Source organism: Lampris incognitus, chromosome 6 (assembly GCF_029633865.1).
Source record: "Lampris incognitus isolate fLamInc1 chromosome 6, fLamInc1.hap2, whole genome shotgun sequence".
Taxonomy (NCBI): Eukaryota; Metazoa; Chordata; class Actinopteri; order Lampriformes; family Lampridae; genus Lampris; species Lampris incognitus.
This window is the reverse complement of record NC_079216.1, coordinates 34,287,911-34,302,349: the sequence shown is the minus strand read 5'-3', so window position 1 is coordinate 34,302,349 and position 14,439 is coordinate 34,287,911. Positions and strand designations below refer to the sequence as shown.

Genomic DNA, 14,439 nt, shown 5'->3' with positions numbered 1-14,439 from the left:
ATGGGATGGCTATTGAAAGTTGGGAAAAATGGAGGCCTATTAAACATTTGAGAAAATGTATGTTCAGCAACACTTGTAGGTCAGTTAATCAGTTTGTCTGATTAACTGGAATGATTTCTGTGATGGTATGATTGCAGGTATAAAAAAAACTATAGATTGATTTGGCAATCAAAATGAGCATCAATAAATACATACAAAATAAATAAATAAACAAACAAACAAAGAGGAATACATAAGGTAATAAATAATTTAAAAAAAAAACAACAACAATAGAAACACTTGCTTCCATGACACACAGAGTCTTTTTGTAATAGTCCTCATTGGCTAGGGGGCTGTATAGTCCATAAACTTATTCCTCTAATAATGAGCCATTCTTTCTGACTGGCTGTCACCACAATGCGCACACACTCAATGTCAAATGCAATTTTGTGGTCTACATCTTGAACCTCAATATTGCCATTTTTAAATTCCCCTAATGTGATGTAAGAGGAACATTGTTTCCCTTTCTTAGTTCCAACTAATTTCTCTCCTACTTCCAGGGCCCCGTGGTGAAGAATGTCATTCTGACGGTCATCAGAACCAGTAGCAATCTTGATTTTGCTAATTTTAGTTGATTTGTTGAAGACAATGACAAAGAAGTCCCCAGTGGAGGGAGGCTTCCCCCAGAAGTACTCGTCACCACTGCTGTAAGCCTTAGTGGCATCATAGTTTTCAAACACATTGATGTTTGTGTAAAGGCTGGCAGGAGGGTTGTCAGGTATGTCTATGGAGTCTTCCTCAAAGTCGTCATCCTTTAATTTATTCTCTGCTCCTCTGTAAGAGGAGTAATAACCCATATGTTGGAACAGCGAGGGCTTGAAGCGGATCACATCCTTCTGGGCCAGAAGGCCTCTGAAGTGAATGAGGAGCCAGTCACAGGGCATCTCCTGGTAAAACATCAGAAGGAAATGAGCCAGTCGAGGCAGGTCTCTGGAGTGGTAGAGCTTCCCAATATAACCCAGCTTGGAGAACTCCAGCATCACCCAGTAGGAACCTTCTCTAGAGGTGATCACCTTCTTCAAGGCTGTCAGGAAGTTCCTGGAGCAGTGCACGTCGTCCTCTAACATCATGTAGAAGTGAGAGAGGTTTGTACAGAAGTTGAGGAGGAAGGCATAGTCCACGTTCTGCTTCGAACGGAAACGGACTCTGTCCTCCGGGTCATTGTAGTTTCTTTTCAGCCCATCCAGAGATGGGTAGTACTCTTCTGGAGCATGGATCACCAGGAGGCGTCCGGCTATAATGTGGTGGGCAAATTTCCTGGTGATCTCCTGCACCAGGTTCTCACACCAGACCAGGTCAAAGTCGGCCAGATGGACCACAACCACAATCTCTTTAAGTTCCTCATAACTGGACTGATCAAAGATGGATTTGATGGTCTCCAGGAGGTAATTGCCTCTTTTTCTCTTGACTGATGACAAGCCAATGGTGAGATACTCTGCAAATTGAACATATGTACATTACATTACTATATTGCCTAGAAAAATGTTTTCACTTGATTTAAATGTGGAATAGGCAAATGACAGATTTCAGTTGATTTTTAATTTCATACTGGAGACTCTTTGCTAAAACAATTTAGTTACAACATTGCATCTGTATATTTGAGTTTCTAACACTAATGGAGCATCAATTGATGTTTTCAAATATATTTTATCATTACCTTTGGATGACTCAGTTTATTACAGAATGTGTGCGACTGTTCCCAAGAATCACTTTATGCAAATATGACTAAATTTTCTGCCTGAATCCTCTGAGCATGACTAAAAATAGAACTTTCCACCCAAATTCAAACTCAATAGTATTAAAGCTCGAAGAAGGACACTATGACTTCAAGGTTAATTTCCATTAAAGGTCAACAGAAAAGTTCCATCATGTGGCTGGCTTGTACTAAATGAGCATAATTGTCATTCCCGGGTTTCTAAAATTGGAAGATAGTAGCACAAGGCAACAATTTGGACATAGCTTTGCCTTGTTCACCAAAAAAAATGGATGAAAATTATTCTTCAAATTCATGCTAAACGTACTTTTGCGGTTCAGGGGCGTTCCGGCGAGATACCGATATGTGACATTGATGGTTCCAGAGAAATTAGTGAGATCTCGAAAGGTGTGGACGTATCGCTCTGAGCTTGGATGATGCACTGATGTTTCCCTTAGCTGCCTTTTATCCCCCTCCTGCAACACAGAACGATGACATGACATGAGATGACTTCACATTGTGAATGCCAAATTAAACCAGTAAAGCAAGTGCATCACCTTGAAAATTTCAGAAATTATTTGTTTGAATAATTAATGACAGGTAACCCCCCCCCCAAAAAAAAACCTAAAACAAAACCCACAAAAAACATCTGTTTATTTATTTTATCTATTTATTTTACTACAAACCCCAATTCCAATGAAGTTGGGATGTTGTGTAAAACGTGAATAAAAACAGAAAACAATGATTTGCAAATCCTTTTCGACCTATATTCAATTGAATACACTACAAAGACAAGATATTTAATGTTCAAACTGATAAACTTTGTTTTTTTGCAAATATTCACTCATTTTGAATTTGATGCCTGCAACACATTCCAAAAAAGCTGGGACAGGGGCAACAAAAGACTGGGAAAGTTGAGGAATGCTCAAAAAACACCTGTTTGGAACATTCCACAGGTGAACAGGTGAATTGGAAACAGGTGAGTTTCATGATTGGGTATAAAAGGAGCATCCCCGAAAGGCTCAGTCGTTCACAAGCAAGGATGGGGCGAGGTTCACCACTTTGTGAACAACTGCGTGAGCAAATAGTCCGACAGGCCAAAAACCAACATTGAATGCCCGTGACCTTCGACCCCTCAGGCGGCACTGCATTAAAAACTGACATCATTCTGTAAAGGATATTACCACGTGGGCTCAGGGACACTTAGGAAAACCATCACCAGTTAACACAGTTCGTCGCTACATCTACAAGTGCAAGTTTAAGCTCTACCATGCAAAGCGAAAGCCATATATCAACACCCAGAAACGCCGCCGGCTTCTCTGGGCCCCGAGCTCATCTGAGATGGACTGACGCAAAGTGGAAAAGTGTACTTTGGTCTGACGAGTCCACATTTCAAATTGATTTTGGAAATCATGGACGTGGTGTCCTCCGGGCTAAAGAGGAAAAGGACCATCCAGATTGTTCAAAGCCAGCATGTGATGGTATGGGGGTGTGTTAGTGCCCATGGCATCATGGGTAGCTTGCACATCTGTGAAGGCACCATTAATGCTGAAAGGTACATACAGGTTTTGGAGCAACATATGCTGCCATCCAAGCGACGTCTTTTTCAGGGACGTCCCTGCTTATTTCAGCAAGACAATGCCAAGCCAAATTCTGTATGTGTTACAACAGCGTGGCTTCGCAGTAAAAGAGTGCGGGTACTAGACTGGCCTGCCTGCAGTCCAGACCTGTCTCCCATTGAAAATGTGTGGCGCATTATGAAGCGCAAAATACGACAACAGAGACCCCGGACCGTTGAGCAATTGAAGTCGTACATCAAGCAAGAATGGGAAAGAATCCCACCTACAAAGCTTCAACAATTAGTGTCCTCAGTTCCAAACGCTTATTGAGTGTTGTTAAAAGGAAAGGTGATGTAACACAGTGGTGAACATGTCCCTGTCCCAGCTTTTTTGGAACGTGTTGCAGGCATCAAATTCAAAATGAGTGAATATTTGCAAAAAAATAAAGTTTATCAGTTTGAACATTAAATATCTTGTATTTGTAGTGTATTCAATTGCATATAGGTCGAAAAGGATTTGCAAATCATTGTATTCTGTTTTTATTTACATTTTACACAACGTCCCAACTTCATTGGAATTGGGGTTTGTACTTTATTAATCCTCGTGGGGCAATTCTTTCTCTGCATTTAACACATCCTAGCTGTGTAGCTAGGATAGTGGGTAGCTGCCGTGCAGCATCCGGGGACCAACTCCAGTTCTTCTTTCCATTGCCTTGGTCAGGGGCACAGACAGGAGTATTAACCCTAACATGCATGTCTTTTTGATGGTGGGGGAAACTGCAGCATCCAGAGAAAACCCACCACAGACAGGCGGAGAACATGCAAACTCCACACAGAAAGGACCTGGGATGACTCTCAAGGTTGGACAATCCTGAGGTTCGAACCCAGGACCTTCTTGCTGTGATGCGACAGCGCTAACCACTGGGCCACCGTGGCGCCCATGTAATGTGTACACGTGCACGGGCACGCCCGTATAATGCATATAAAAATGCACCGTGCTGTTTGTGTAATTCAAGGGTGTGGAATATTCTGTTCAAATGTGAAAAAGTTATTTGTAGTTTGAACCAAATCCACATCAAGTGTTTTGACGAGATGAGCTAACCCTTCACGTTAACAGGTGGGCTTTATGGAAACCCTTCCAGGCAGGTTGCATAGCTACGCAAATGGACTTATGGAAGAGAGGTAGAAAGTCGAAAATGTGAAGTGCCTCTTAATAATTTAGATAACAAATACAGATAATGTGCTATGATCACCAAGTTTTGATGCCCGTCATGAATAAGAAATAAATCATCTGCATGATTTCAACTTGGGTCCATATTATGAAATTTTAAACATGTTGCCTTTGAAAACAAGCAGCTACAAAAGGCACAACATGGGTGGAATATACAAATACAAACACAAGTACACGTGGTTACAGAACATACTGGGACACACATCATTTCTGAGAGATCTTGGAGCAACACAACATTTTACTAAGTGGGTTGGCCACTTACATTTCTAAACTGGCAAATGTCACCTAGGTTTGAAGAAGAAGACCACCACTACACATTATATTTCAAAGGGGCATTGCTGTTGTGAACAACATAAACATGCATAAACGTTAGTGTAAATCATACACATGACTGGACTACTCACCAGCACATAGCCATCCTCAATGTAGAGATTGAGGAAGAGGAGAAAGGTGATGAGGAAGCCAAGGAGTGGGATGGTAGAGCGTTTCCTCAGACACCTCATCTTGTCCAGAGACTTCCACACGAGTCTCATGGTGTGAAGACTGTTGCTGTGATCTGCCAGAAGAAGGACAAGAGAGAGACATGTTCAGCAAGCCGTCCATGTTGCTGCAAATGTCATCAGCTCGAGCTGTTGCCTGGCTGATGCACATTTACCTTCCTTTCAAGCATCAGTGGTTTCTGGGGGACTATTTATTAGTGCCATGATTCCCTCATCGCTGCTCCACCCCCTCTGCCAATCCAGGGAGGGCTGTAAACTACCACATCTCCTCCAATACATGTGGAGTCACCAGCCACTTTTTTTTTTCACCTGACAGTGAGGAGTTTCGCCAGGGGGATGTAACGCATGGGAGGATCACGATATTCCCCACAGTTCCCCCTTCCCCCTGAGCAGGTGCCCGACCAACCAGAGGAGGTGCTAATGCAGCGACCAGCTTGCAACAACAACATCAAAAGACAAAAACAAAATCCCCCCCCCCAGTTAGACTATGTACAGGATTTCCAATTATCTATGACTTCTCAATTGTGCTGACAAGGTGGTTTAGCAATGGTTACTACTGCCCATGGTAGTAAGTATGGGCTGCCCATTCCTGCACACTGAACCAAGAAGTAGCTCAGTCTTGCAATCAACAATTGTTGATAATATTGGACATTTCGGGTAACAGCTTTAACTTGCATTTTCATTTTAATTTCCAAAGACAAAGTCTTAGATTAAATACTTGGGTTAAATTAGACCTGTTGAAACATGTCTGACACACCACTGTAAGATGTCATTGTAAAGCTGCGATCTGGTGGTCATACCATAAGCTGGTGAATAAAATGATAGCTTAACCAATATGCACCATCACAAAAACAACAAAAATAAGACTCAGGTTGTAAAAATCCCGGGTTATCTTTTAAACTATGTGATTGATTTCAAAAATCACAGCTCTGCTCCAACAATCTCAATAAAAGCATTATATTTTAAGGAGTTGGTCAGTTGATGTTAGCATAGAGATTTTGCATGAAAAATAGAAGTTAAAAAAGGGTTGAAATTGTTCATGAGGTATCACACTGTGCAACAGAGACAAACGTCCAACTGACTGCTGGGGTCCATGAACATCTCGGAGCTTTGGACATAGCATGTTAGTCTTTCCTTTCTGGCAATTAGGAAAATAAGCATGCTGTTTTCTACCACTTCTGCAAAATCCCAGAGGTGCCCCACAGAATACCAACTAGTTCGATGTGAGCTAAGTTCAGTGACCACACACACATCGATCAGTCTCACCAGGAGTCAGCCTCACCTGGGAATCGGCTGGTCAATACCTCGTTGTGCACACTCGAAAACTGAATTTAACATATCCATCCATTGCAGTCTGTTCTTTGCAATTTTCAGCCCATAGATGCTTAAATGTATGCACTCATTGTGAGTAATTATGGCTTCCAGTGTGCTTTCTTCATGATAATACAATGAACCAAAGGAGAGGAGACTACCTCACTATGTTTGCTTAATTTGCCCCGTAGTTGACAGCTCACTTTAAAGATGATGCTGACAATTATGTCTTCATTAAACATAGATGAAAAACATAAACAACGGTGATGATCATAACAGCACCAGTGCTCCGTTTGTAATAAAACTTGTCACATTAAAGTTGTCACGCTGCGGCTCGGCACAGTAGAACCCATACAATTCACCTGCAACATCCCAGGTTTGAGAGAGAGAGAGAGAGAGATAGAGAGAGGAGAGAGCGAGATGTTTCTTTGTGTCATTACCATTCTGCTTGACAAGCTGGAAATGCTATGGAATTAAAACATTTTCTCAAGCAGAAATCCAGTAATTCCAACAACTCTTTTTGTAGCGCTACCTCTGAAGTGGAATATGCTACGCTATCTCTTCACTTTTCAGGCCCGCACACAGAAATGGCTGGGCCCTGAAAAGGTCCAGTTAATGCCCTCCCCCCAGATCTGCTTTACTCATATCAACGAATGGACATGCTGTCTCTCCCCTACTAAACACATACATGTAAACTGAGAGAGACTTACACAGTAACGGGGGCTACATAGGCTTGGGTGCACACACACACACACACACACACACACACACACACACACACACCCTTCTGCATGATCCTCCCATGTACTACATCCCGCTGGTGAAACTCCTCACTGTCGGAGGAGGCATGTGGTAGTCTGCAGCCCTCCCCGGATCGGCAGAGGGGGTGGAGCAGCGACGTGGAGCAATTGGGGAGAAAAAAGGGGGAAAAAAAGAAAAAGAAAAGATGTGCCTTTACAGCCCCAAAGCATTTAATCGGAATATAAATGTTTTGACATGTGCAGTGTCACCCGCTGTAAAGCATCTACTCTGCCAATAAAATAACAGAAGAAGAGGAAGTGGTTCCGCCTGTTAATGCAATTTTCAAGATGGACCCACATCGTGCCCTGGGAATAATATTTGCGTTTTTGCTGTTCTTTCTAATTAAGTAGCAATGTTGTTTCAAGCCTTTTAACCATCGAGGCATTCAACAATCCTTAAATCTTTTATGGTCTCCAACAAAAAAGTTCTATCAGCCACAGACCCATTTTTGTTTTGCTTCTGCCATGTTTCTGTCCCTCCCAGAAACTCTTTCATGTCACCTAATGTTACCTGCATATTGGGCAAACATGCACAGAAAGAATACACTACCGTTCAAAAGTTTGGGATCACCCAAACAATTTTGTGTTTTCCATGAAAAGTCACACTTATTCACCACCATATGTTGTGAAATGAATAGAAAATAGAGTCAAGACATTGACAAGGTTAGAAATAATGATTTGTATTTGAAATAAGATTTTTTTTACATCATACTTTGCTTTCGTCAAAGAATCCTCCATTTGCAGCAATTACAGCATTGCAGACCTTTGGCATTCTAGCTGTTAATTTGTTGAGGTAATCTGGAGAAATTGCACCCCACGCTTCCAGAAACAGCTCCCACAAGTTGGATTGGTTGGATGGGCACTTCTTTGAGCAGATTGAGTTTCTGGAGCATCACATTTGTGGGGTCAATTAAACGCTCAAAATGGCCAGAAAAAGAGAACTTTCATCTGAAACTCGACAGTCTATTCTTGTTCTTAGAAATGAAGGCTATTCCATGCGAGAAATTGCTAAGAAATTGAAGATTTCCTACACCGGTGTGTACTACTCCCTTCAGAGGACAGCACAAACAGGCTCTAACCAGAGTAGAAAAAGAAGTGGGAGGCCGCGTTGCACAACTGAGCAAGAAGATAAGTACATTAGAGTCTCTAGTTTGAGAAACAGACGCCTCACAGGTCCCCAACTGGCATCTTCATTAAATAGTACCTGTTAGAGCCTGTTTGTGCTGTCCTCTGAAGGGAGTAGTACACACCGGTGTAGGAAATCTTCAATTTCTTAGCAATTTCTCGCATGGAATAGCCTTCATTTCTAAGAACAAGAATAGACTGTCGAGTTTCAGATGACAGTTCTCTTTTTCTGGCCATTTTGAGCGTTTAATTGACCCCACAAATGTGATGCTCCAGAAACTCAATCTGCTCAAAGAAGTGCCCATCCAACCAATCCAACTTGTGGGAGCTGCTTCTGGAAGCGTGGGGTGCAATTTCTCCAGATTACCTCAACAAATTAACAGCTAGAATGCCAAAGGTCTGCAATGCTGTAATTGCTGCAAATGGAGGATTCTTTGACGAAAGCAAAGTTTGATGTAAAAAAATCTTATTTCAAATACAAATCATTATTTCTAACCTTGTCAATGTCTTGACTCTATTTTCTATTCATTTCACAACATATGGTGGTGAATAAGTGTGACTTTTCATGGAAAACACGAAATTGTTTGGGTGATCCCAAACTTTTGAACGGTAGTGTATATTAATTCCAACTAGAGAGAAACGATCTGATTAAGTGTTTACATGGTTGTTAGGCACTAATATTTTCCTAATGAAAGGATTATCAAATGTTTACACCACCCCTCTCAACCCAATTGAAAATTCCTTCCAATTGGGTCAGATCGGGCCAGTCTCTTGCAATTGAGGTGGTTACATGAGGCATTTTTGATTGGGGTATTAGTGTAATATTAAGGTCCATGTAAACACAGCTATAATAGAATCAGAATCAACTTCATTGGCCAAGTGTGCCTATGCACACGAGGAATTTGACTCTGGTTCACAGCAGCTTCACTCACACAAAAGAAAACAAAACAAAAATGAAAAAACAAAAAAAAACAAGAAATAAATGGAACAACAAACAGGCCATTGGAGGCAAGCATGTATGCACAACAGGTATCCATCCATCCATCCATCCATCCATTATCTGAACCACTTATCCTGCTCTCAGGGTCGCGGGGATGCTGGAGCCTATTCCAGCGGTCATTGGGTGGCAGGCGGGGAGACACCCTGGACAGGCCGCCAGGCCATCACAGGGCCGACACACACACACACACACACACACACACACACACACACACACACACACACACACACACACACACACACACACACACACACACACACACACACACACACACACACACCCACCCACCCACCTTGGGAAATTTAGCACAGCCAATTCACCTGACTTACATGTCTTTGGACTGTGGCAGGAAACTGAAGCCCCCAGAGGAAACCCACGCAGACACGGGGAGAACATGCAAACTCCACAGAGGACAATCCGGGACTACCCACCAAGGTTGGACTACCCCGGAGCTCGAACCCAGGACCTTCTTGCTGTGAGGTGACTGTGCTAACCACTGCACCACCATGCCGCCTCACAACAGGTATGTCACTACTATACAGTGTTTTGTTATGGTTGAATAATCAACAACCTATGTCTATATATTATACCATATTGCCCATACACTATACCATTATCCAATACCACAACACCACAACCCATCATGCACTTATATAATACTATATACTCACCCTATATTATCTTATATACCAGAAGTATACACTATATATTCACCTACTATCCACCACACAACTACATGCTATATTATATACCTACATTACAACCACAACAATAACAGTAATAATTTGTAACCAGTATACAGCTGTTGTATGTGTATTTACAATTGTATATTTGTATTGCTCAAACATTTGTATTGCCCATCTGGTTTAAAGAGGCAGTGTTGATCATAGTTATGTAGGCGAGACAGCTTGACCAGAGGGGGCTATTTACAAAGTGCCATATTTACATATTAAATGTCTATTCCTGCACCATGCTGTTAAGTGTTCATGAGAGAGATGGCCTGTGGAAAAAAACTGTTCCTATGTCTGGTGGTTTTGGTGCACACTCTTCTGTAGCGCTTGCCAGAGGGTAGAGTTCAAACAGACTGTGTCCTGGGCATGGAGGGGTCTTTGCTGATTCTACCTGCCTGTTTCTGGGCTCTAGAGGTGTACAAGTCCTGCAGGGTGAGGAAGGGAGTGCCAATGATTTTTTTTCTACTGTACTTGCTGTTCCCTGCAGTCTGTTCCTATCCTGTTTTGTTGCTTCTCCGAACCAGACCATGATGGATGTGCACAGGATAGATTCAATGACTACGGGGTAGAACTGACTCAACAGCTCCTGTGGCAGACCAAATTCCCTCAGTTGCTGCAGAAAGAACATCCTCTGCTGGGCCTTTTTGAGGATGGAGTTGATGTTGGTCTCCCAATTCAGGTCTTTGGAAATGGTAGTTCCCAGAAACTTGAAGTTTCCACAGTTGACACAGGGTTGTTGGATATTGTGAGAGGGAGCAGTGTTGAGGGATGTCTCCGAAAGTCCACTGTCCTCTAAACAGTCCTAAGCATGTTCACCCCCAAATTGTTCTGAATACACCAGAACATCAGCTGCTCAACCTCCCACCAATATACTGACCTGCCGCCATCCTGGATGAGTCCGATGACTGTAGTGTCATCTGCAAACTTAAGGAGTTTAACAGCTGGGTCCTTGGAGGTACAGTTGTTGGTGTAGTGGGAGAAGAGCAGTGGAGATAGGACACATCCCTGGGAAGCACCAGTGCTGACTGTCCGTATAGCAGAAGTAACTTCCCCCAGCCTCATCTGCTGTTTCCTGCCTGTCAAGAAGCTGGTGATCCACAGACAGATGGCGGGGATATAGTGAGCTGGGAGAGTTTGGAGGAGAGGACTTCTGAAATGATGGTGTTGAATGCCAAGCTGAAGTCCACAAACAGGATCCTTGCATATGTTGCTGGGTGGTCAAGGTGTTAAGTCCATGTTGACTGCATCATCCACTGACCTCTTTGCCCAGTGGGCAAACTGCAGGGGGTCCAACAGGTATCCTGTAACATTCTTCAGGTGGGCCAACACCAGTCATTTGAAAAACTTCATAACCACAGACGTCAGAGTGACAGGCCTGTAGTCATTAAGTCCTGTGATGGAGGGTTTCTTGGAGACCGGAATGATGGTGGAGCATTTGAAGCAAGAGGGGACTTCACACAGCTCCAGGGATCTGTTGAAGGTCTGTGTGAAGATTGGAGCCAGTTGGTCAGCACAGGCTTTAAGAAAGAATGGGGAGTCTGGACCTGGTGCTTCCCTGGTCTTCTATCTCTGGAAAAGCTGGCTCACATCCTCTACATGGATCTTGAGTGCAGCCTGAATATGGGGGGGGGGGGAGTAGAGGGGTTGCCAGAGGTGTGATGGGGGCTGTTGTCATTGGGCTGGAGTGGGTGAGGGGGTGTGAATTTGTCTCTCTTACACCTGCAATAGAAGACATTCAGGTCATCAGCCACATCATTGTTTGCTCTTCTGTAGTTTGTGATGTCTTGCAGGCCCCTCCACACTGACGCAGGATCATTGTATAGCTTATTTTAGCCACCCTGACATCCTTTGTCAGTGAATTTCTGGCCTGCTTGTACAGGGCTCTATCCTCACTACTGTAGACATCTTGCTTGGCCTGTCGAAGTTGTCTTAGTTTGGCTGTGAACCATGGCTTTTCATTGTTGTATGGGCACAAGTTCTTGGTAGGCACACATGTCTTCACAAAAGCTGATTTAAGATGTCAGCGTCAGTTAGTTCAACCAGGTTACCAATTGCAGCTTCAAATACACTCCACTTGATGCAGTCAAATTGTCTTGCAGTTTTTGCTTTTCTTTGCAGGTCCATTCTTTCACTGTTTTAACCACAGGCTTTGTAGATTTTAGTTTCTGCCTGTAGGTTGAAATAAGATGAACCAAGGAGTGATCAGAGTGCCCCAAAGCTGCCCGGGGGACAGAGCGATATGCATCTTTAAGAATTATGTAGCAGTGGTCCAGTGTGTTAATTTCCCTGGTGGGACAATTAATGTGGTGTCTGTATTTTGGTTGTTCGTTGTTTAATTTTGCTCTGTTAAAGTCCCCAAGGATAATGAAAGGGAAGCATGGTGGCCCAGTGGTTAGCACTGTTGCTTCACAGCAAGAAGGTCCTGTGTTCAAATCTCAGGTCCTTTCTGTGTTGCGTTTGCATGTTCTCCCTGTGTCTGCGTGGGTTTCCTCTGGGTGCTCTGGTTTCCTCTCACCATCAAAAAGATGTGTATGTTAGGGTTAACACTCCTGTCTGTGCCCCTGACCAAAGCAATGGCAAAAATAACTGGAGTTGGTCCCCGGGTGCTGCACCACAGCTGCTCACTGCTCCTATATAATAGGATGGGTTAACTGCAGAAAACAAATTTCATTGTAACCATACAACTGTACAATGACAAAATAAAGTGGCTTTCTTCTTCTTGAAGGTGAGTCTGTATGTTTTTGTTCCAAGCCGGTAATCTGGTCAGCCAGGGTTTGCAGTGTGCCATTCATGCTGCCCTGGGGTGGGATGTAAACACCGACCAGGGTGAAGGATGAAAACTCCCATGGTGAAGAGAATGGCTTGCAGTTTATGAACAATGACTCCAAGTTTGGGCTGCAGTATTTACTTAACACTGTGGCATCTGTACACCAACCTTCATTTATGAGGAGGCAAATTCCTCTGCCCTTTGCTTTCCCTGATAGCGCCGTTATGCAATCTGCTCTGCATCAGCGGAAGCCCAGCAGATGTAATCCACTGTTGGAAGTGAATTCGCTGAGCCAGGTTTCAAGGGCAGCAGAATGTGCAGAGTCCTCCTTCGTCCTGTTGAGGAGAAGCAGCTTGTCAATCTTGTTGGGCATGGAGCAGCGATTCGCCAGGTGAATCACTGGGAGTACAGATTGAAATCAGAGCAGCCCGCTTCCCCCATCTGCATTGCCTCCATGTCTCACAGAGAGCCTCTGTTCCTCCAACTAAGATCTCCAAAAACCTTTCTGGGTTTGTGAAAACCTATCTGGATTTAATTTTTGAATTATTTGCTTCATGTTGCATGGGAGCTGGGTCTCTCAGACTGAAGAAGTCGGGTCCTTTTCCTTGATACAGGACAGTGCTTGGAATGGGAGGAGTCCATGATGTTTATCCTGCCAAACGCACAGCTGAGAAGCCTGCATGCTTCTCTGACTCCAGATTTAACTGTACACTGAGCATGGGATGCATTACAAGATGCCAAAAACATTAATACCCCCAGTGTCTAGCTTTAGTATTTGGACTATGCATTGTACTATTCTGTGCATAAGTTTGTGATGCAAAAATATCCACCCTGTGTGTGTGTGTGTGTAGGGTGTTTGTGTGCTTGCTGTTATGGGTCCATGAGCCTAGATGAGAAAGTCTGGGATATTGAAATGAGCCAATTGCGTTTTAATGGGTGTTTCATTGTAGCTACACACTCCCTCAGATGTCCCAGCGCTACTTCAGGACACTGCACACTTCCAGCAGGCTGCGGCTGTTAAATATCCATTATGCACCGTGTGTGTGTGTAAGTGAACTGGACCAAATAAACCAGTGTTGCCTCTCTGCTTGCTTATGCCCAGCAGTGCACTGTGCACTTAACTCGGAGTGTGGCATATTAACACATTCTGTCACAAACTCCTTTGAGTTTTAGTTCTCAGTAAGAAGGACATTTCTTTTAAATTTGCTACAAAGTGAACTGAGTTGTAGCGTAGCTGCAACAACAGCTGTGAGCTCGCTACCAATGTAACTCAGAGCAAACTCAATTACATTTTTTTTTCTTTCAGCGCTTCAGTCATTCAATTCAATCAAGATTGCAATATTTTTACATAATTGACAATATAGCTTATTGACAGTTCTCCACCATTTTGACAACAGTGAGCAGTTAAAACATGCCTATGAACCTAATTTATTTTGTTAAACATCGTTTTCAAATACTGCCAGTGTCTTTTGGACAAATTAACTGAAAAATATCAAAAACAATCTGGCTCCTTGACATATAAGATTAGTGTTTTAGCGCCTGAAAATCACCTGTCATTCCTAGTGGGTCACATTGATCAGTGAGGAATATTACATAGCTTGTTTATTATTACGTAGCATGCACAATAATCCAGGTATAATAATGAAAGACGGTTGAATCAGTTGTATCCAGGCGTTGTATCCAG

General features: G+C 43.1%; 1 protein-coding gene across 1 annotated transcript; it reads right to left on the bottom strand.

Moving 5' to 3' along the window:
- Window positions 1-317: 317 nt before the first annotated feature.
- mgat4c (mgat4 family member C) lies at window positions 318-5,054 on the bottom strand. The gene is made up of 3 exons (XM_056282322.1): window positions 4,926-5,054; window positions 2,061-2,208; window positions 318-1,474 (listed from the first exon to the last, which is right to left on the bottom strand). The coding sequence occupies exons 1-3, from the start codon at window positions 5,052-5,054 to the stop codon at window positions 318-320; spliced, it is 1,434 nt and encodes a 477-aa protein (XP_056138297.1).
- Between the last annotated feature and the right edge of the window lie 9,385 nt (window positions 5,055-14,439).